Below are 20999 nucleotides of genomic sequence, written 5' to 3'. Positions count from 1 at the left end.
TGCTTTTGTTTCTACTTCTCTCATGAACTATTTTCCTCTGGTACAAAGGAATTCAGTATGAGACATATAAAAACAAGCAAGAAGAGAACACCAAAAAATAAAAATGATGAAACAAGACAAAAATAAATTGACAAAACAGAACGCCATTCCTCTGAGATGAAACCTCCCCGTCAGGTACCATCTAGTATTTTCTTTCTGTAAGGGCTGCATTTATCTAATTTGGATCACTGGCTTCATGTCCTCTCTTTCTTCTTCTTTTTAAAAAAAGATGTATTTTTATTTGAAATGCACATTGCACAGTATCAAAAAAGTAGAGAGAGAGTGATTTTCCATCTCTTAGTTCACTTCTCTAATGGCTGCAATGGCCAGACCCTAGAGCCTGGAGCTTCTTACAAGTCTCCCAGGCAGGTGCAGGGACTGAAGGACTCGAGCGACATTTTGCTTTTTATTTTCCCCAGGGCATAAGCAGAGAGCTGGACCAAAAGTGGAATAGCGGAGATGTTAACTGGTGCTCATATGGGATGGCTGTGTTGTAGTACTATGCCATGGCACCGACCCTCAACATTGTCTCTTCTAAGATCAACTATTATAGGTACTTCAAAAACTCCACGTCAAATAGAATTTTAAAAATAAATTTATTTTGGTGCAGAAAACTTGAAATTTATGCAGGAAAGACTACATATTTTCTATACTCTGGTTTCTCTTCAGATCGTATAAATCTTTCGCCTTTTAAAGACTACATATTTTCATTGTAGCCTTATACCTTTCTGGTGAATCAAAACTTTGATCATGTGTGTCATAATAATGGAATATATGCAGTTTTACTTCTAAATTTGTATTTATTTTTATTTTACTGGAAAATGAGAAAGAGAAACAGAAAGACAGATAAAAATCTTTACTATTGGTTCATTTCCCAAATACCTCCACCACTTTGAAACTGTATCCTCTGCCATGTGGATGACAGAGGTAACCCATTATTAAAGTCATAATCTGATGATCTGTTGCTTCCCTGGGTACACATCTGTAGGAAGCTAAGTCTGAAGTAGAGTCGCCTGGGCTTGACACAGGAACTCTAATGTGGGATACCAGTGTCCCCAAAGGCGACTTGAGCCATGAATCCAAATTCCTGCCTTCTAGCTTTCATTTGATTGGTACTTCGTATGTGTTTGTTTGTGCTTCACTTTTAATTTTGGTTTTTCTTGTTTTAGGAGTGTTTGTGTGTGTTTTTATAAGCAGCAAATAATTTGTCTTTTACCTCAGAGAATCCATTTAAGTTATTTTAGTGATTGATGTTGGAAAAGACTTCAAGAATTTTCTGGAAAATAGAAATAAAAGATGACTTTGTTTTCCATGAACTTTTCATGGTCTGTCATATTTTGATTTCTGTTTTTTTATGTGATTCTCTTTGTGTTAGCTCTCTGTTTTCTGTTACTATTGCCTTCTGTATGGCCTTTAATCATTGCATAGTATACTTCTGTGAAAGCATACTTTTTTTTCTTCCCACACCCTAGCAGTCGCTCTTTGCTGGGCTGTTTGATAACTTATCTTCAACCTTGGACCCTCCTACTAGCTCAGAAGTTATGTATTTTTTCTGGTTGTTTAGTAGTTCTTACTTTGCTATTTTAACTTCTATAATATATTAAAAAATTAAAGAGATTTATTTGTTCATTTGAAAGGCAAAGTTAGAGAGTATGATACAGAGAGAGAGGACAATCTTCCATTTGTTGGCTCACTCTTCCTGCACAAGGCCATAATGGCCTAACCCAGGAGCCAGGAGTTTCTTCTAGATCTCTACATGGGCGCCATTATCTGCTGCTTTTCCAGGCAGGGAGCTGGGCAATATGTGGAACAGCCAGGATGTGAAATAGTGCCCATATGGGATGCTCTCATTGCAGGTGGAGGTTTAACTTGCTGCAAGACTGGCCCTTCTTAAAATAATAAAATAATTTTTTGTTAATTTTATTTTTGATAATGTTTACGTAGTTGAGAAGGATGCATGCCCATGTGGAGCACTGGTTAGGGTAGGAAGGGGTCGAGGAACAGGGGAAAGTAAATGAGATGGTTTGCTTCTGATTTTCTTTTCTTCTTCCTGTATCTGGGGGAAGAGGGGAGAGAAGGGGAGAAACCACACCCATCATCCCAACCACATCAGTACCTGTAGATGGGTGACAGCCACCTGGTGTCATTCCAGGCCCCCAGTGAGGAGCATGCTCCAAGAGTACTGCTCAAGTAGTTTTGACATTTCTGAAATGCTGTTGATTTTGTAGATCCGAAAATGAGGAAATCCCTCCAAGGTCCATTGGCTGACACAGTCCACCCTAGAGTCTCCGCTTGCCTAGATACTTGCAGTCAGCGCTGCATTGGAAGACTTGCCCAATGTGTTCTGCCCTCCATCCTCTGCTGTGGTGCTAGATGTCCTCTTCCGGCCCCAGTAGACTGCCATATCCTCTGTGTGAATCTGGGTGTGCCATCCACTGCACTGTCTCAAGCAGCTGAGGAGGCCGGTTCTGACCCATGCACTCCACAATCAGACCACACACATTGGTGTGGATCTTTATCCTTCACACCCCTCCCCCCACTTTATACTCTATTGATTTCAGTATTTTCAACTTGTTTTATTTATTTTATCTTCAGGATTAAATAATTTTGTTTTCTGTTTCACTATTAAGAAGTATTTATGTGTTTACCATTCCTTCTTGCGTTTGAATACTACCAGTTGTAATCATTTTCTTGTTTTTGTAAAATATTCTTTCAGAATTTTTTTGTCATGAATGCTGAGACTGTCAATTTTATTGTAAAATTTTATTTCATGCATATTGTTGAAGTAATATTTCTTGGGCCCGGTATGGCAGCCTAATGGCTAAAGTCCTCACCTTGCATGTACCTTGCCAGTTCTAATCCTGGCAGCCCCACTTTCCATCCAGCTACCTGTTTGTGGCCAATAAAAAATAAATCTTAAAAAAAGAAGTACTATTTCTTTGCAGAGTTATTTTCTTGCACACCTGTTTGATGTTCACCTCAGTGCTCTTACTGGGTCATGTTGTTGCTGTTGAGGAAGCAGTATGCTTTCTGTTTATTTGATGCTGTTTGTAGTAATCTTCATGTGTTCTTTTGGTTGTGTTTATAATTTTAGTCAGTGTAAACTTGCATTTATCTCTCGCTCATTTTATTGCTATGATTTTGTTTTTTGTCCTGTTTATATCTCACTGAATTCCTAGTACACAAGGATGGTTTCTTGAAATTTTCTGGAAAAGTCTGTGATATTACTTTCATATTTGTTATTGGCCTTGAAACCAGGATTAGATACATGTGAAAATTATCACTATCACTTCATTATATTATTTTAGTATTTTATATATTCCTTTTGAGCTGTTTTCCATTGTATATACATTTAAAAAAAATCTGTTATGCAAATAAATTAAATCTTTGCTTAGCTGTAGAGAGCATCTGTTGTTTAGTAAACTCATAAATTTGAAATGTCCTTTTTTCATTTCTAGAAGCTCTGCTTTTTCAAATCTGATCTTTTTGTTTTTAATAATTTCTTGATATTTGCTCTTATTCTCAAGTTTTCATCAAAATATGACAGAAATGGGTATAATATCTGTCTGTTAATGTTTTATAGTTATTTTTATGGAATTGAACCCTTGTAGGATTAACTATTGATTCACTTTTTGTGCCTTTTTTGCTTGTGTGTTTCAAGCTTTTTTGTTTGTTTTGACTGCGAATTGTGTCTCTTGGGATTTTTGTCATGGGAGTTCTTTCTAGATGTGTTGACTTATTTTCACAGCAAATTTTTATTTCCTTTTGTTGGCTACTGGATGTACCGCTGAGACTGTCTTAAATTGAGATCTTTGCTTGAAATGTTTCATGCTACACAGTAGCATGGTCTAGTTGTGGGTTGTTGGTGGTTTAACTGGTTAGACTTTCTAAGGTCTCATTCAGTCTCGCTTTCTCTCTTTGCCTCTCTAAGATTTGGTCCCTTCTCCGCTTAGAGTAGTTCTAGATTTTTCACATTGTGACTTTAGCAGCTATTTAAGTGGAATTTTTTGCATATTATGACCTCCAAGACTCTAAGGAAATACTAAAGATGGATGCTTCCTTTGTGTTTATATGACAATTCATACTTTATTTTGTGTAATTTGTAATATATATAATCAATAGTATAAGATGTGATATATCATTTGAATGTTAACAGGAAGTTTTCGGACTGTTTAGTATATTGTCAAATGTATTTGTTCACTATTTAAAGATCAATGAAATGTCATAAGCTGGAGGTGACCATTTGTCATATTAGTCTTTGGGTGCTGCCATACATATGGGACTTACAAATTAAGTTCCTTACTCCTGACTTCCCCAGTCCTGCCTTTGGCTGGCATTGGAGGAGTGAATGAGTGGATGGTAGATCTCTGTCTATATTTCACATAAAATAAATATTAAATTATAAAATGGGTGGCTTATACACAGTAAACATTTGGTTTTCAAAATCTAGAGGCTTGGATATCCATGATCGTGTCCCTGGAAGATATGTCTGATGAGGACCCATTTTCTGGTTCATAGATGACACCTTTTCCCTGTGTCCTCACAGAGTGGAAAGGGTGAAAGAGCTTCCTTGAGTCTATTTCATATAAAGCATTAGTCATTAACCCCATTTATGAGGACTCTACCTTCATGTCCTAATCACCTTCCCAAGAACTTTGCCTCTTAGTAACTTCACCTAGGTGGTTAAGTTTTCAACATATAAATTTTGGGGTTTAAGGAGGGCTGTCATGGCACTATCCTTGCGTTCCCTTTTTTTTGCTGTTTGACATCTGATAACCTTCCAGTCTTACTGCAGGTAATTCCTTGTCCAGTGAACTATTTTTTACTCACAGGTTAGATAGATACTTCTACTATGTGCTTGTGTGAAAATGCACTTTGCTGCAGGCAAAGTACAGTGAGTTCTTTCTTCAGCTTAGTAAATCACAAATGGAAGGCTGGGAGTTGGTTGCAGACACAGAAGTTTTTATTTATGAAGTGCACAGTGAATGTGAGAAGATGAAGGAAGGGAAAAAACACCTCCCTGGAGGGATCTTGCAGATGGGGTGTCTCCTGGAAGGAGAGAAAGAGAGACAGCGGAGTTTTCAGGAAGTGTCTCGGTTTTTAAGGGTTTCCTGCTTCCTGCAGAAGACCTTGCTCAATGGCAGTCTCTACTTAGTTAGGTCACTTGTGAGAGACAAATGGGTGACTGCCTAATGGTTAAGTATTCTAACTAACAGTGACACTCCTTTTTCACAGAGGAGTCAGGCTTCTCGGGGTTGAAACATTAACCTGTTTGTGAGTATTCTCAGTATGTGTGAACACGGGGCCATGAATTGGTGGCCCAGGGAGGATGGTTTCACAAGGTTTGCCCTTGGACCTCACATAAGATTTTCAACAGATTTGGACAATCTCATGCTTCTCCTTTTGGTAATTATTTTCATCCAGGGATTCATTTATTTATTGATTTGGTTGCTGGAGATATAGAAGTGGATTAAATACTTGAGAAAATCTATATCCTGTTCAAGAAAGAGAGGTAAAAAGTAAACACACTAAAAGATGTACTGAAGAGGAGTTGTGAAAAAAAAGCTGCAATTTTAAGTGATTATGGGAAAATTTCTGGAAAGGGGTTAGCTCAGAAAGAACTGAATGAAGCAAGAAGGTGAGGAAATGAATCATGTGAATTTCTGGGGCATGTGGAGAAAGTGTCAAGTCACTGGGGTGGAATGCTTGGCATGTTGAAAAAAAGCAGCCAGCAGACCAGGGAGGCTGTAGCACAGTGAGGAAGATGAGACTAAGGCAATGATCATCAGACCTCCCTGTTACTAGGGCCTTAATCTTTAAAGATTTGGTGTTTTTGCTTATTTAGTTGATAGGCAGAGCAAGAGTGAGAGCAAGAAAGAGGCCCTCTTCCATCCCCTGGTTTACTTCTCAGCTGTCCACAACAACCAATTCTGGGCCAGTCTAAAAAGCCAGGAACTGCGTCCTGTTCTCTTGCATGGGCAGCAGTGGGTGTGAGTTTGAACCACATACCATATTCTCATGACTGAACCTTTTTTTTTTTTTTTTGACATAATGAGATATTCCAGGTTTTTAATTGTTATCTTTCTTCTAGTCTAAATGTTTTCTTGGCTTCCGTTCTTTGTATCTTTAAGCATATGTCTAATGACAGTATTTGTTCAGCATTTACAATATATCAGGCACTTTAATAAGCATTTTGTATATACAGAATTTAGTGCTACTATTGACCCTAATTTATAGATGAGGAAACGGACAGCTAAATAAAGTGGTTTCCTTAAGGTCCTATAGTCAGCATTGATTGATACTCGATCCACATCTATTTTAGCAAAACTTGGGAAATTATAACCTCTATCATTTTCTTTTCACAATCGTCTTCACTTTAATTTGTTCATACGGTCAGCCCCCTTATTTCTCTTATCCCTCTGCTATTTAAGAAGCAATAGATTATTTGAAAGGTAGAGAATGAGAGAGATTCTACCTTCTGATTAATTCCCCAAATACCTGCAACCTGAGATTGGAGCAGGTTGAAACCATGAGATGGGTATTCTATCTGGGTATTCCACCTGACTGACAGGGACCCAACTGCTTGATCTGTCATCACTACTGCTGTCCAAGGTGCACCTTAGCAGGAAGCTGGTCTCAGAACCAGAGCAGTGCTTAAATCCAACCTAAGCACTCTGACAAGGGGTGTGGACATTCCAAGAAGCATTTGAATGCTATGCCAAACACCTCATCCATAACTAGTTTTATCTTACAAAATCTCAAGTCATGGGTTAGTTTAACAATAACATTTCAAAACGTACTGTTACAAATGGAGAGTTGGAGAGATTCTTTGAAAATAGTTTTTATTCGGTTCAGAAAATTCAAAGGAAATTTCCTCTAGGAATGGATGTGGGTTAGAGTGAAAACTTAAGCTGGTGTAACATGGTAAAAACTAAAAATTGCTTTAATTCACAAAACCTCTTTGTTGACAACTTTTAGTTATACTTGCCAGTAATTTTTTTAAATTTAAGATGAAAGTTAACTTTCTAATAGTAGGTCTAAAATAAGTATGGGTAAAGTGTTATAAGCAGAAATATTTTTTAAATAGTATTTTGAACAAAAGTGTATTCCAACGAAAGTACTAGGCACCTTAAAAAAAAGTGCTAATTCATAGCATAAGATGGGAACTACTTTTAGAAGCCGTATTTTGACAAAATTTTCTTGTATAGTTACTGTTTAAAAATTTCTCCTATCTACTAGAACAAGATGTGCTAATTTTTTTCTATTAACATCTACTGGTGTTGTCTGTATTTTGTTTTATAGAAGTCTTTTTATGTACCTCTAAAAGTTGTCATTTTACAGGGTTTCATCTGTCCATTATGTATGAAAAGATGTATAACTGCTATTGACTTGTCGGAGCATTACCAGGAAGTACACGGTGAAAGTGAAAAAAGAAGACAGGAACTTCCCAATGACTCCAGTGTTACTGTGGGTCCCGTATAATTTGTTCTAGCAGCTTGGTTATGGGTTACTCAAAATAGCTTTGTTTTTGCTTGCTTTGGTGTTGCTTCACTTTTTATGGTATAAGGGAATATGGATTGCTTTAATTATGCATGCCTAATGGAAGGTTCAATAAGGAAAAGGGGCTCTTGGGAAGTCGGCTTGGTGTCTCCTGTTTTTCTTTCTGTGGATTTGTAAATAAATTTTAAAAATCTAAGTTAAAGTTTTTGCTTTATAAAGTTTGCCATGAAATTTTTGAAATACAATGTGAATGATATTACTTCAACATGTATACATTAACATTTTGTTAATGCTGCATTGATAAATGTATTAAAAGTTTATGTTTGAGTGCTCTGATCTTCCATGGGGAGAGGACTGTATATGAACAGTTACTGTACGTACTTGGGAAAATCTACAGCATTAGCACATGAATCTATGATTTTTTTTGAACTTGTGATTTTTTTCAAGTCCTTTAGACTTTTGAGGATGGTGATAGAATGACATACTGTAATCAGTAACAGTGAGTTCATCTCCCAAATCTTTCCTAGTATTGTGAGACTGTTGCATATGTAAGGCTGTGAGTGTATGTGTGTCAGGAGAAGTCTTGCTGACTTTTAGCTGGAAACAATTTCTCAGATGATCCTGTTAAATGTGTTGCTTCCTTGGAAAAGTACTATGATAGTCTTAAAATGACAAGAAATGTCTATTTTGTTCAAATCTTATAGCAGAATGAAGCATTTTGTATCATAAAGACTAAAAAATAAGACCTTTTTTTCCTGTGAGGTAATTGTAACAGTCTTGTAAATCCCTACTTATTTAACACATTAGTGGGTACCTGTGATGTAGCAAGTGAAGGTAAGTGAAGGTGATAACAATCTCTATCCTCAGAAGTTTCTATGATAGTTATTTGCAAAAAGAGTGCAAAGGTTAATTCAATCTGATGGGTACATCAGGAAAAGCTTCACAGAGGAACAGTTAAAGCAGACATCCTCTAGGGTAGAGGGGGAAATGGATGCATAGAGGACTGTATCAATTAAACTAACTGGAGCAATAAAACCAAAGATAGAGATGTAGAAGATAATTGGAAATCTGCTTGACATTCTACCATTTCCAGAACTTGAGGACAAACGATCTCTGTTCTTCAAGGCTAGCTAAAACTGAAAGTAAAAGTCTACCTACTTGATACTTAAATTAAGAGTTTCCATTTACCTAAAGAACACTTGGTGCAACATGAATACTCTGTCAAGTTGAGTTTGGGGATACAGTGGAAGAGATAAATGATTACAGATAATCGAGCCTTAAGAATAAGAAATGTATTGTTTTTTAATCTTAAGTAAACTATGTTTTGGAAGTTGATGACACACCTAGGATGCTTAAGGGAAATGAGAATAGCTGGCTACTTCTGTTATTTTACTCTGATTTTATCTCTGTTGGCAACCTCCATCTTCTTGTAGATGGTTTAGAAAATGTAGAGAAATCATCTGATCAATCCACAAGTGATATCACAAAGGCCATGAATTAAAGATCATGCACTCTGTTCATGGGTTCTCTCAAGCATTCATTCAAAATTTATTTTACTTTTATTTTAAATAAGTGGTGTGACTCTAACTACTTATTTTTAAAATCTGTCATTTCTATCCCAAGCAGGATAGCAGTTCTTAGAAATATAATGCTATAGCTTCTTAGAAATGGCTAAAATATAAATTAAAATATAAAACAGGATGTAGAAAAACTGTAACATATGATTATCAGAATTAAAGAGACCTGCTAGAAGAAACATATTCAGTGATTTATATCCATGGCCCTCAGAAACCAAGCAAAGGTTTATATCTATTTAAGAATGTGAAGCAATATATGAATTTTACAAGGGTTTGCTTTTATCAAAAATGTCCTATGATTTAAGTTTAATTTGAACATGTAAGTTATAAGGACATGGACAATGTGATTATGGGAGATAATTTTTATAGCAAGATATGTATTATTGGCCTCTAAATTTCTCTTTCAGAGATGGACATTTGGCCAGGCTGTTAAGATGCCTGCATCCCATATCAGAGTGCTGTGTGTTTTGAGTCCCAGCTCTGTTTCTAGTCGCAGTTTCCTGTTGATGTACATCCTAAGTCTCAGTAGCACTTGGGTCCTTGCTGCTTATGTGAGAGACCAGCATAATTCCAGGCTCCTGGTTTGGACATTCGGGGGCAGATGATATCTCTCTCTCTTTCTCTCTCTCTCTCTCTTAAATACCCATACAATGTAGAAAATATATGTTATGTCTAAAGTAATATTTTAACCATTAAGGAACCACAGATGTAAAAGATCCAGCGTGTTGTATAATATAGTGAATGTAGGAACTTGACAGGCCAGTGGGAGTGCCCTGGAGGGTAAAGGAATACATGCAAGAGCACAGTAATTTGAGAAACGATGGTGTGCTCATAGTAGCATAGATTCTCCAGTGTAGTTGATGTATATTTTATAAAGTGAGGTGTTTGAAAATCATACTGAAGGGGTGTATTAGAGTGGGCACAGATGTTTAGCATTCATACTAGATGAGTTACTAGAATGGTCATGTGCGACATTGAACACCATATTGATGACAAACGTTAGAGTGGAATATTGAGTAATCAATTTTTAGAAGGATTTCTATAGTATCTTTATGTAGTGTAGCATCTGTTAATGAGGGAGGGTGGAGCCTGGATAGAGAAACACCATTTGGGATCCTGTTGTAGTTGATCTGGCCAAGAGTTTTCTGAGTGAACAGAGACATCTGCAGTGAGGATAGAAATAAGGAAGGAGACACATGTTGTGTTAGAAGTGAGCAGGAAGAAGAGTTTAGTAAAACTTTAGACATCTAGTTCAGATGAAAGATAAATGTTGATGGGGAGAAGCAATTGGATAAAACAGTTGAGTCTGGATTTGTTGTATTTGAGATGTCTGTGGGGTATAGGCAAAGATGTGTTTTTGTTTGACTTTACAGATCCAGAAAAATTCTGTAGAGAGTTTTTGGCTAGATGTGTGGATTAGGGAGTCATTAGCACATAGGTGATAGTTGAATAAAAGCTGTCTGTTCTCATAACACTAAACTTGTGTAGAACCTTCAAAGTTAAGATGTAATGACTTATTGCTTATGCTGTGGAAATATATTGAAGTTTCATTCTCATACATATTCCATTTGTTTTTTCATTTGTGATGAGCATTTTAGAATTGTAGTGTACTTGAGGAAAGCGAATCAGTGTTAATTTTTTTATTTAATAAATATTTTTCAATGTATGAAATGCCCCTGAATAAATTGTGTGAGGATGTTTCGTGAGTTAAGAGGAGAGATAAGATGATAGTATTTTTTAACATTAAATTTATTTATTTTATTACAATTCCATAAGCTCTGGGATTTCCTTTCTCCCCTCCCCAAAACTCCACACCCCACTCATTTCTCCAATGTCATTACAATAGTATAGCCCTTCTTAATCAGTCATAAGTTCATATAATTCTGTTATCAAAGTGTATCCTGACATGGTAGTATGAATAGTGGCAGAGTCCAGCATTCTATTGTCAAGATATATTTATCGTATTTTTTTTCCTGCTGTTGATTTTGTTTTATGGCTTTTTATTTATGGGGATGTATAGTAACTGTGTGATAGAGACTGTCTCGTTCAGATGTGAAGATAAAATGCAGTATGCATCTCTACTTTCAAATCAGAGATGGATGATATTATTTTTTAACATATTTTGAGCATAAGCTTTTGGAGTAAGAGCTCCTTAAAATTCAATGTTTGTGTGTGTTTATGTGTGTGTATGTTTGAAGTGTGAGGAACAACTTTTGCATTATTCATATAAACTTTGAGTACAATTTAGAGAGCAATTTAAAGGTGAAAGAGATTCCTTTGTAAATTGAGTTGGCAATTCTGAAATAATGTATAATAATATTTTGATTACTATTGATGATTTGAAGGATACGGAAGTCAAGTAAGGAATTTTCTGTTGAACCAACAGACAAATGAAAACAAAAATATTTTAGTCTTTGACTTACTAATTCATTTTACAATCAGGTGTTCAGGTATAATGTATTTTTCAGTGTCATCCTGTACATCACTTATTCTCAAGAGACTATTTCACCAAGTTTGTAGTAAATGAATTTAAAATGTAAGTTTATTTAGGTATATTTTTGAAATCCATGCATATTTCATGCCTTAATGTAAAATTCATCTTATGAAAAAGTAATGCATGGATTTAAAAATGCATTTTTGCATCAAAATAGCATCTTTTAATTCTCTCTTTCTGTATTTTTAAAATACCCTCGTATTCTGCCTTTTCAGTTCCTTGAAGGCTGAAGCTGTGTCTTATCATTTGTGTCTTCCATAGAACTTTTAAACATTTGAAATTATGGTCAATAAGTATTAAGAAATTACTATAAGTTTAGCACGTAAGAGGATTTATTTTAAGGAAGTCATTTTTAAGTGCAAGTAAAAAAGTACAAGAGACAGTAACATTCTGGAAAGAGCACAGAATTTGCTGAACAGAACCATGCATATCCTAGTGTAGTCAAGTTTGTGATGTTAATGGAGTTAATGAGCTTCTCTGAGATTTAAGTTTCTGTTCTATGTGATGGAGATAGTAATTCTTATTAATGATTTGTGAGCTGTAAATGCAGTTATGTAAGGAAATGCCTCCCATATTTTAAGAACTGAATAAAGTGATCACAATCATCACTTGCTTGTCTTACATCAAACTTCCATCTACAGCGGTTCCTTTTAAGTATTTTTTAATGGCAAACACTATAAAGATACTGACTTTTCTGACTTCACCATGAAACTTCAAACATTATCTTTACTACATATGATGAACTGTATTATATCCTAGAGTGTTCCACAAAAACTTGCAAGTGTATGTTGATCATGTTATTTAATAATAAGTAGAACTCAAAATTTGTAAAACATCAGTATCAGCATTTTAGCACAGTATTCTTGTTGGGGGAAATTTTTGACGAGATGTATGTATTGGAGAGGCATCTTTAAAATCAATTAATTACTTAAATTTATCTGAAAAATTGCAGAGAGAGTGTGAGAGACAGAAATCGTCCATCTTCCGGTTCACTGCCCACATGACTGTAGTAGCTAGACCTGGGCCAGGCAGAAAACAGGAGTCTGCACTCCATCCTAGGCTCCTTACGGACGGTAGAGTGTTCAGGTAGTTGGCCAACTTCTGTTCCTTCCCTGTTCATATTAGCAAGACACTGGATTGGAAGTGGAGTAGCCAGAGATGCTGATTTAGCAGACATTGGCTTAACCTAATGCACTGTAACACTGGCCCTTGGTTGGTAGTCTTAACCAGATAATATTTCTGTTTTTTATGTTTAGTAGGATTATACATTATTTTAAAACTTTTGTTGTGTTAAATCTAGGTTAGTAAATATGCTTACTGATTAAAATACTGCTTTATATACTTTACATAACTGAATTCTGTGGTAATTATGAATAATGTAATGTATTACCTTTTCCCTCTCACCAGAGAGCTTCTTTATGATTTTTTTAAAGTTTTTACTTTTTTGGTTCTGGAGGAGCAGATTGACCAGACAATATTTTATTAATAGGGATTTCTAAAGATAGGAAGAATATGATATATCTTCTCAACTAATCTTGGTTAGAACTAACTTCTTAGTTTAGAATTTGATCTTGTGGTTAATTTATTCAGCCTAAAAGATAGTTAACAAAGATTTTCATTGTGTTTTGTGAAGTTTTATCAGAACTGACATGATACCCATATATGATATCAGATTTTTGGCTTATCAGCGTAAATGATAAATTATGTAGTCACACCATTGATCTAAGTAAAATATTTAGCTATATTTCAAAATATGCAAAAATTATTTTCTATAATGCTAACTGCTGTTTTTAAACTTCTTTCTGCTGCTTCCTGTAGGGCTTCATCTGTCCCCAGTGTATGAAATCTCTTGGCTCTGCTGATGAACTTTTCAAACATTATGAGGTAGTTCATGATGCTGGTAATGATTCAAGTCATGGAGGAGAGGCTCATCTCACTTTGAAGCGGTACAGTATAATACTTTGTGAACTGTAATGTGAACTTAATCATGATCAGACTATAAAAACAGTATTTTCATGTTATTTAATTCTGTCCTTGTTTTGTGTGGCTGGTCTCCCTTATTGTTACAACCTATTCAATCTTTCATCTGTGGTATCTATACCAGTTATCTTCAATATAATACAAAGGTTTTGTTTCTAAATAAGATGTGAGGTAACAAAAAAAGTTTAAGTTAAAGTTAGCATTTATTTTAGTTTGTTTATTAAAAAATATGTACTTCGTTTACTTGATTTTATAGTAAGCTGTTAAAATAGTGAACTTATCTGGGAATTAAAATGTTAATTCTTACTTTAAAAATTTTAGAAGTTCACTTGTAATCATCAGCATAATAAAGTCAAGTACACATTGTGCTTCTGGAAAATTTAGCCTGTTTAGAAAACTCAAACTAAATGAAAATATAGTTCCTTATAATAGTATTTAGGCATATGAATTGACTTTTCTTCTACTGATGAGACCTCATGTCTTTAAACCCTCAGTGAGGTAGACAGATTCATTTCAAAAATTTTTTTTTTGCTTTTCTTTTTATAAGGTTTTTCTTCCTTTACTTATTTGAAAGACAGAATTATAGAGAAGAGAGACAGAGAATCTTCCATCGGCTGGTTCACTCTGCAGTTGGCCACAGCTGAGCCAGTCCGAAGCTAGTATACAGGAACTTTGGGTCTCCTACATGTGTGCAGGGGCCCAAGGACTTCTTTCTCAGGACACTAGTAGGGAGTGGGATTGGAAATAGAGCAGCCAGGCCATGCACTGGGATGCATGTGGGATGCTGGTGCTACCGGCAAAAGTTTAGCACCATGGCACCGGCTCCTTCAAGCTTTTCTTAAAAGTCATGTTCTCTCTTTCTCTATAATTCTGACTTTCAAGAAAAACAAGCATGTCTTGAAAAAAAAAGAAAGAAATGCTCACTTTTTTGTTAATATGGTATAATACAGGAGGTATTCCATACAAGTATCACTGCCTAACTTTGCGATTAATAGGTAGTATGGAGCTACAAAATGTGACTTTTGATTTATTAAAATGTTTGGGAAAATATGATTTGGGAGGAATAGGTCTTTATTTTTCATGAATGTTAGCATTCCTTGGTATTTTTATGCATAAGTGAATATTGGCAACTGTTCTTTGGTCTTTTGTTAGAAAATAGATAAAATATGTAGTTATGTTAAATCACATTATAAATATTTTTATTTTAATAAGATTTATTTGTTAATATGAAATCATAATTAGAGGGAGGTAAGGAATGAAAAAGATAGAAGAAACTGCATCTGTTTGTTTACTCCCCAAATTTCCACAGCAACTGGTGTTGGGCCAGGCCAGAGTCAGCAGCCTGGAATTTCATCTGGGTCTTCCACATAGATGTCGGGGCTCAAGCACTTTGCTCATTTTCTGCTGCTTTGCTAGGTGCATTAGAAGAGAGCTGGAATGCAAGTGGAGTAGACGGGTCTCCCACTGGCATGTGTGTGGATGTTGTCATCATAGGTGATAGCCAAATGTGCTGTGCCATAATACTGTCTCCAGTATTTTTATGTTTAATATAAATTTGGTATAGCTAAGATTTTGAGGTGTCAATTAGATCATTTGATCATTTTCAATATGTGAACTTTCAACATAAAGGCATTCATAGTCTACACTTGTTCTTTTTTTCTATTCTACTGAATTAGTCTTATCTTCTCTGAAGCCTGGCTTTTGACCTTCTATCCTCCTGGAATTTGTTCCTCAAAGGTCAGCAGTAACCTAAATTATTTTCATTATTGTTTTACTTAGCCTCTATTTTAGTTATGTATTGCTGTATAACAACCTGCCCAATGCTTGGTAATTTAAAACTGTAACACCCATCTTTAGTTGCAGTAGATTTCTCTGTGAGATACTCACAAGTGCTAGGAAGGTCAGGAGATCCCAGTTGGCCTTCCATTCATGACTGTAGTTGCTAGTGGATGCTTGCTGAGAGCTCAGCTGAGCTGTGTGCTGGAGTCCTCAGTTCTCCAGTTCTCCATTCTGTGGCCTCTGACTGTTTGAACCATGAAACTGGGACTCGGGTTCCAAGAAGGAGCTTGTTAGGAGAAGCAGATGACGCCCATTTCCTTTAGGTCTGATTTAAAATTGTTGGAGCCTTGCCTCTGCCACATTGTATGAGTTAAAGTAGTCACAGAACTGGCCCAGATTTAAGAAATCAAGAAATAAACTCCATCTTTTGCATTTAGTATATAGCAAAGGGAGAAATTTGATGGCAGTCATCTTTGCAGATCACCAGAACTCTGCAAAATTTGACCCTGCTTTCCGCCCTTCCCTTAATCTTCTGATGTATCATGCCGTTGTGATCTTTCTTCATCTGTTTTCTGTTTCGCTCTTGCTCCATATCATCTTCCTGGGGATAATGTCTACCTTCACAGCTTCTTGTTAAACTACATCTTCAACCCAAAATTATCTCCCACATTGCTGAGAGATGTTTTCACTGAGATGTTTCAAAGGCATCTTACTGTTGACCTTTCGAAAGAAATTATCGTATTTCCTTCCTAACCTAATCCTTGTCTTCTGTTACATCTTCTGGCGAATGGCAGCAGTGTGTGTCCACCTGGATACTAAAGCCGGAGAAGTGGGCACGTCCTTACTGACACATCTCATCTGTCACCTAGTTTAGATGCTTCTATTTCCTTAACAGTTCTCATGTCTTTTCCGTCTGCATTTCTGCAACTTTAGATATCACACTCAACAATATTTTTCTGTTTTTATTGTTGGCTGTTTGGTTTTAGTATTGTGTCCTTTCAGTTCTCCATATTGTTCATGAATTATGTTCTTAAAATGAGAATTTAATTGCTGTTGTTCTAAATAGAATTTTGCTGGTTTCTACTTGCTTATTAAACAGTAATTGTATGGGATTTTTTTGTTTGTTTTTTTGCATTTCATTGTCTGTTTTCTTTCCTTCTCCCTGTTCCACTGCACTGACTAATAGTTTTATAGTGCTGTAGATAATATGTGACTATTGTAGGAAATATCTTTTAGATCAAAAATGAAAATGACTGGGGCTCAAAATTTAAGTGATTCAAGAAGTTACATAGTAAAAATTGAGTCCTTTTCATCCCTTTTACTTGGCTCTCATTTCTTGGCATTGGTTTCTTGTGTGTTCTTCAGAGTTAATTTATGCATACAACTGTAGATTTTGTTTATAAAAACACATCAGCATGTAAGCATTTTACATAAAAGGTGCTAATTCTACGTTCTATATGTTTTTATCTGCATCATATAGGTTCTTTAAAAGCAATGCAGATAGAGCTATTTTGCTTTTTCTTGATTGATATTTTCTCCTTTCGAGTGTTCAGTGTATTTTTAGTACTTTGCAGCTAACATGTAATGCTGTGGCATGTGTCCTTACTGTGATATCATACCTACATGTTGGGCTGTATCAAGTGTCTGGTGATAGAATTTTTAAACAAAATTTCCCTTTAAAATTTTGAATGATATTGCCAAACAGTCTTTTGTCAATATCTTTGTTTTCGTATGTTACACATTTCAAAAGATTGTCTTTTGTAGCAAGTTACTTTTACAAATTTGTTGAAATGGTGCTTTTTAAGATTAACTTGAACAATTGTGATCACTGAATTAGAAGTTGAGTTTCAATTCTTTTCATAATTTCCTTATATTTTAACATGAGGTATTTAGGTATATTAATTTCTGTTATTAATCATTTCAGTTTTCATGTAGAATTGGAAGATTAATACATAATAGGGAAAAACAAGTAACAATCCCACACATTTGCATTTACACATAAATATATAAGTGTCCTTAGTTGATTTACAGTTTCTATAATCAGTTAAATTCATAGAACAACATTGTGGAAAGGCTGTGATAGGGGCACACACATGCCTCACAACAAAGAAAGGAAAACTACAGAAAACATTACAGAAAGATGTATTTTGAAAGTTAAACTTTCACAATCTAATTTTATTTTGATATGCAGAAAATTAAAGCCTAGTTCTCAAGGATTTCCTCCATCATAAGGCCCTTTCCAGTCTTCTAGATAGCACTGACCACTTTCTTTAAGCTTCTGTTTTTGTTTCTATCATAAAACTGGTCATGGGTTTTTATACTTATTTGCATGTTTACTTCCCCATTAGACTGAACAACTTGAAAGTCCAGCACAGAGAGCATATATGCCTGTTGAATAATGAGTGAATGAATTAATTAAAATTTTTTTTGTTTTCAATATTGGTTACAGAATTGAGAGGGATGCACACTCATGCAGGCCTCCAATTAGGGTGGAGAAGGTTGACTTATGGAGAAAGTTGGGTAAAACAAATGTTTCAATTTTTTTTCCTCTTCTGCTCCATGTGTCAGTGGTGTGGGGAATGGACTTGACCTGGCCAGCCCCCTTTCCTGGTGCTTTTGTGTACCAATGGGTGCTGTGGACTTGCCCAGTCCAGCTTGCCCCTGGATCTGGCCCACATATATATGGACGGGTGCTGGCCAGACCTGCCCTCAGCCCCAGCTCTCACACACACCAGTGGGAGCTGGGGCCTCGCTAGGGAAGTTTCCCATTTCCCTACTAGCCCTGGATATTGTGCATGCCGACTTTGCATGCCAGCAGGTGCTACAGCCCAGCCTGACAAAACCTGCCCCCTGTTCTGGCACTTACTTCTGGGTGCTACTGCCTAACCCAACCAGCCTGTCTAGCTCTCGCTGGCAGATGCTACACCTTGCCCACTCCCTGACCCAGGTCTTATGTAAACTGGTGGATGCCACTGAGTGAATAAATTATTTACTGACTGTAAAGGTATAGGACTGATTTCTTCCTCCAGTATATTTGTTTTTGTTGGCAATTTCCTTCCTTTTTTGTAATTTCATGCTCATCTCCATCAAGAACAAATTCTCTTACTAGTCTGTCTGTCCTGTTTTCTTTAACTTCAGCTGATATCTTTTACTTGTGCTGGAGTGGACTTAGAACTGATCCTATTTCTTCCTTTAGAATAGGACCATTCAATTTGAGTATTCCTAATCAACTTCCATTCCATTTTCTTTTTTGTGTGTGTTCTATCATGGCTATTATTGATAGTGGCAGGGAACGAGGGAATATCTTTCTGCTGTTAACAGTCCAACAAAGTAATACATGTTCTTTCCACCCACAATCTTACGAGCTCCGTTCTGCATTAGGGCCTAGAGTGGTCTACTCATTATTCTTTGTCAGTCTGAATCTTGGGTGAGAATAGAATAGAATATGAATATATTCTAAAAACAGGACAGAGTATGTCATACTCACGGACAAAATGAAACATTGTGTGAAAGATAAGTCAAAGGAGTGGAGAGTGATAAGACAGGGACTAGATTAGGCAGATTCTGTAGTCTTTGTAATTATGAGTTTAGATTTTCTGCTAACTGCCATATGTAGCTGTTGATACTGATTGTTGGTAAATATGTGGAAGATAATTTGCTTTCTGGCTCAGACACTTAAATCTCAGTAAATGACCATTTCTAAGAGAAATTTTTTTTCCATTTAAAAGTAGTGAGCTTTAGGAATAATACTGTTGTTCTTAAGGTTTTATGTATATGTCACCATGAATGAAATATGTGGAGGTTTTTAAAAAACAATCGTGAAAACTATAATAATAACCACATGTAGTTGCTAGCTATCATTTATCAAATGAAGACATTGTTAATTAAAGAACATTAATTATGAATTCCTTTTTTTCTATATGTGTTTAGTGATGATATAACATTACTCAGACAGGAAGTCCAAGACCTACAGACTTCACTTAAGGTTTGTACAAAAATTATTATACTTGTTTATAGTCAGTATTTCAGATAATAGATATTTTAAAATTTACTAATTAAAAATCTTCTTCACTAGGAAGAAAAATGGTACTCAGAAGAATTAAAGAAAGAATTAGAAAAATATCAAGGGCTGCAACAGCAAGTAACTGCTTTTAAATATTTGAAGCATGCTTATTTATTTTCATTTCAGTTAAGCATAATACTTTTTGTAAGCAAATGTTCTGTATGAACAATATTTTAATTTATTTTCCTGTGTTTAATAGTGTATGAACTATTTTTTTTAATTTATGGGAAAGCGAATAAATACCTGGGAAGTAGAGATGTAACATCTTAAAAGTCTTCCATCAGTAATCAGCTGGCTGTGGATCTTTTATTTTTTCAATACTGGCATTGTTCTATTTTATGCTGATAAACATAAATGATTAAAAATTATAGGTTCAAAGAATAATGAATCTGCTCAAAAAATTTATGTTTGTGACAAATTAGAAGACAGCTTGGGAATGACTAAAATGTCTGTTGTTAGGTAAAAAAAAATCCTGTTAGCTGTTTATAGATGTTATATATAAACAATATTAATTTTGTTTAATTTTTTAAAACTATTCAATAGGCAGGGATGCAGGAAGGGAGAGAGTGAGTGCAGGAGCAAAAGGGAGCAAACACGGCTCGCTCCTCAGATGGATGTAACAGCCAGATCTGGGCCAAGCCAAAGCCAAGAGCCAGAAGCTCTCTCCTGATCTCCCACAGGTTTGATGGGGGTTCAATACCTGAGCCATCTTTGGTGCTTTCCCAGGCACAGTAGCAGGGAGCTAAGTGAGCTAAGTCAGAAGCAGAGCAGCCAGCCAGTAATCCTCCAATTCGAGATGTCAGTGTTGAGTGGCAGCTTAACCTTTCACAGGGGCATCACTGACCCCTTTATGTATTATTTTTATGGTGCTAAATTCATACAGTGTATATACAGTCATGTATCACATACCAATGATTTGATCAACAATTGACCACATATCCAACAGAGGTCCCATAAGATTATGATCGAGTTGAAAACTTCCTATTCTCTGTTGATGTTATAGACATCATAATATTACAGGACAACACACTGTGCTCGTGTTAATGCTAATGTAAAGAAATCTAGCTGTTGTCATAGAAAAGTATACAGATTTTAATTATGTATAATATATAATACTTGATAATAGTAATAGGTAACTATGTTTTTATGTATTTACTGTAGTGAAATTGTCATTTTAGAATGTATTCCTTCTACCTATTAAAAAAGAAAGCTAATAGCCCAGCAAAATCCTTCAACAGGAATTCAACAAGAAGGCATTGTTATTCTAGAACATGACAGTGTATGTTGCTGCCCCTGAAGACTTCCCAGTGCAAGGTTTAGGAACATTTATTCTGCCAAAGACTATTTAGATATTCATTAAATCATTTGTGGGCCACAAAGTATTATCAGCTTAAAAATTAGTCTGCTGTAAATTTACTTCTTCGTCTTGGCTCAGCTGCAGCCACTGTGACCATCTGGGGATTGCACAAGTAGATAGAAGAACTCTTACCTTCTGCTTCTCTATGTCTCTGACACTTGGCCTTTTAAAATAAACAAAATATTCTATTAAAATACTAACACATTGAAA

General features: G+C 35.7%; 1 protein-coding gene across 4 annotated transcripts in view; it reads left to right on the top strand.

The window, feature by feature from the left end:
• The window catches only part of EEA1 (early endosome antigen 1), a 116560-nt gene that overhangs the window by 30150 nt on the left and 65411 nt on the right, over positions 1-20999 (top strand). For 3 of the 4 annotated variants that reach the window (XM_058673908.1, XM_058673907.1, XM_058673909.1), the window contains exons 3-5: positions 13429-13556; positions 19300-19354; positions 19445-19510. In XM_058673908.1, the coding sequence (XP_058529891.1) occupies positions 13429-13556; positions 19300-19354; positions 19445-19510 (249 nt within the window). Of the gene's footprint in view, positions 1-13428; positions 13557-19299; positions 19355-19444; positions 19511-20999 lie in introns of those variants that run through there. The other variant, XM_058673910.1, reaches the window with a different exon arrangement.

This window comes from Ochotona princeps, chromosome 15, assembly GCF_030435755.1.
Source record: "Ochotona princeps isolate mOchPri1 chromosome 15, mOchPri1.hap1, whole genome shotgun sequence".
NCBI classification, from domain to species: Eukaryota; Metazoa; Chordata; class Mammalia; order Lagomorpha; family Ochotonidae; genus Ochotona; species Ochotona princeps.
Note: the sequence above shows the minus strand (reverse complement) of the source record. Positions and strands in the feature narration are given on the sequence as shown.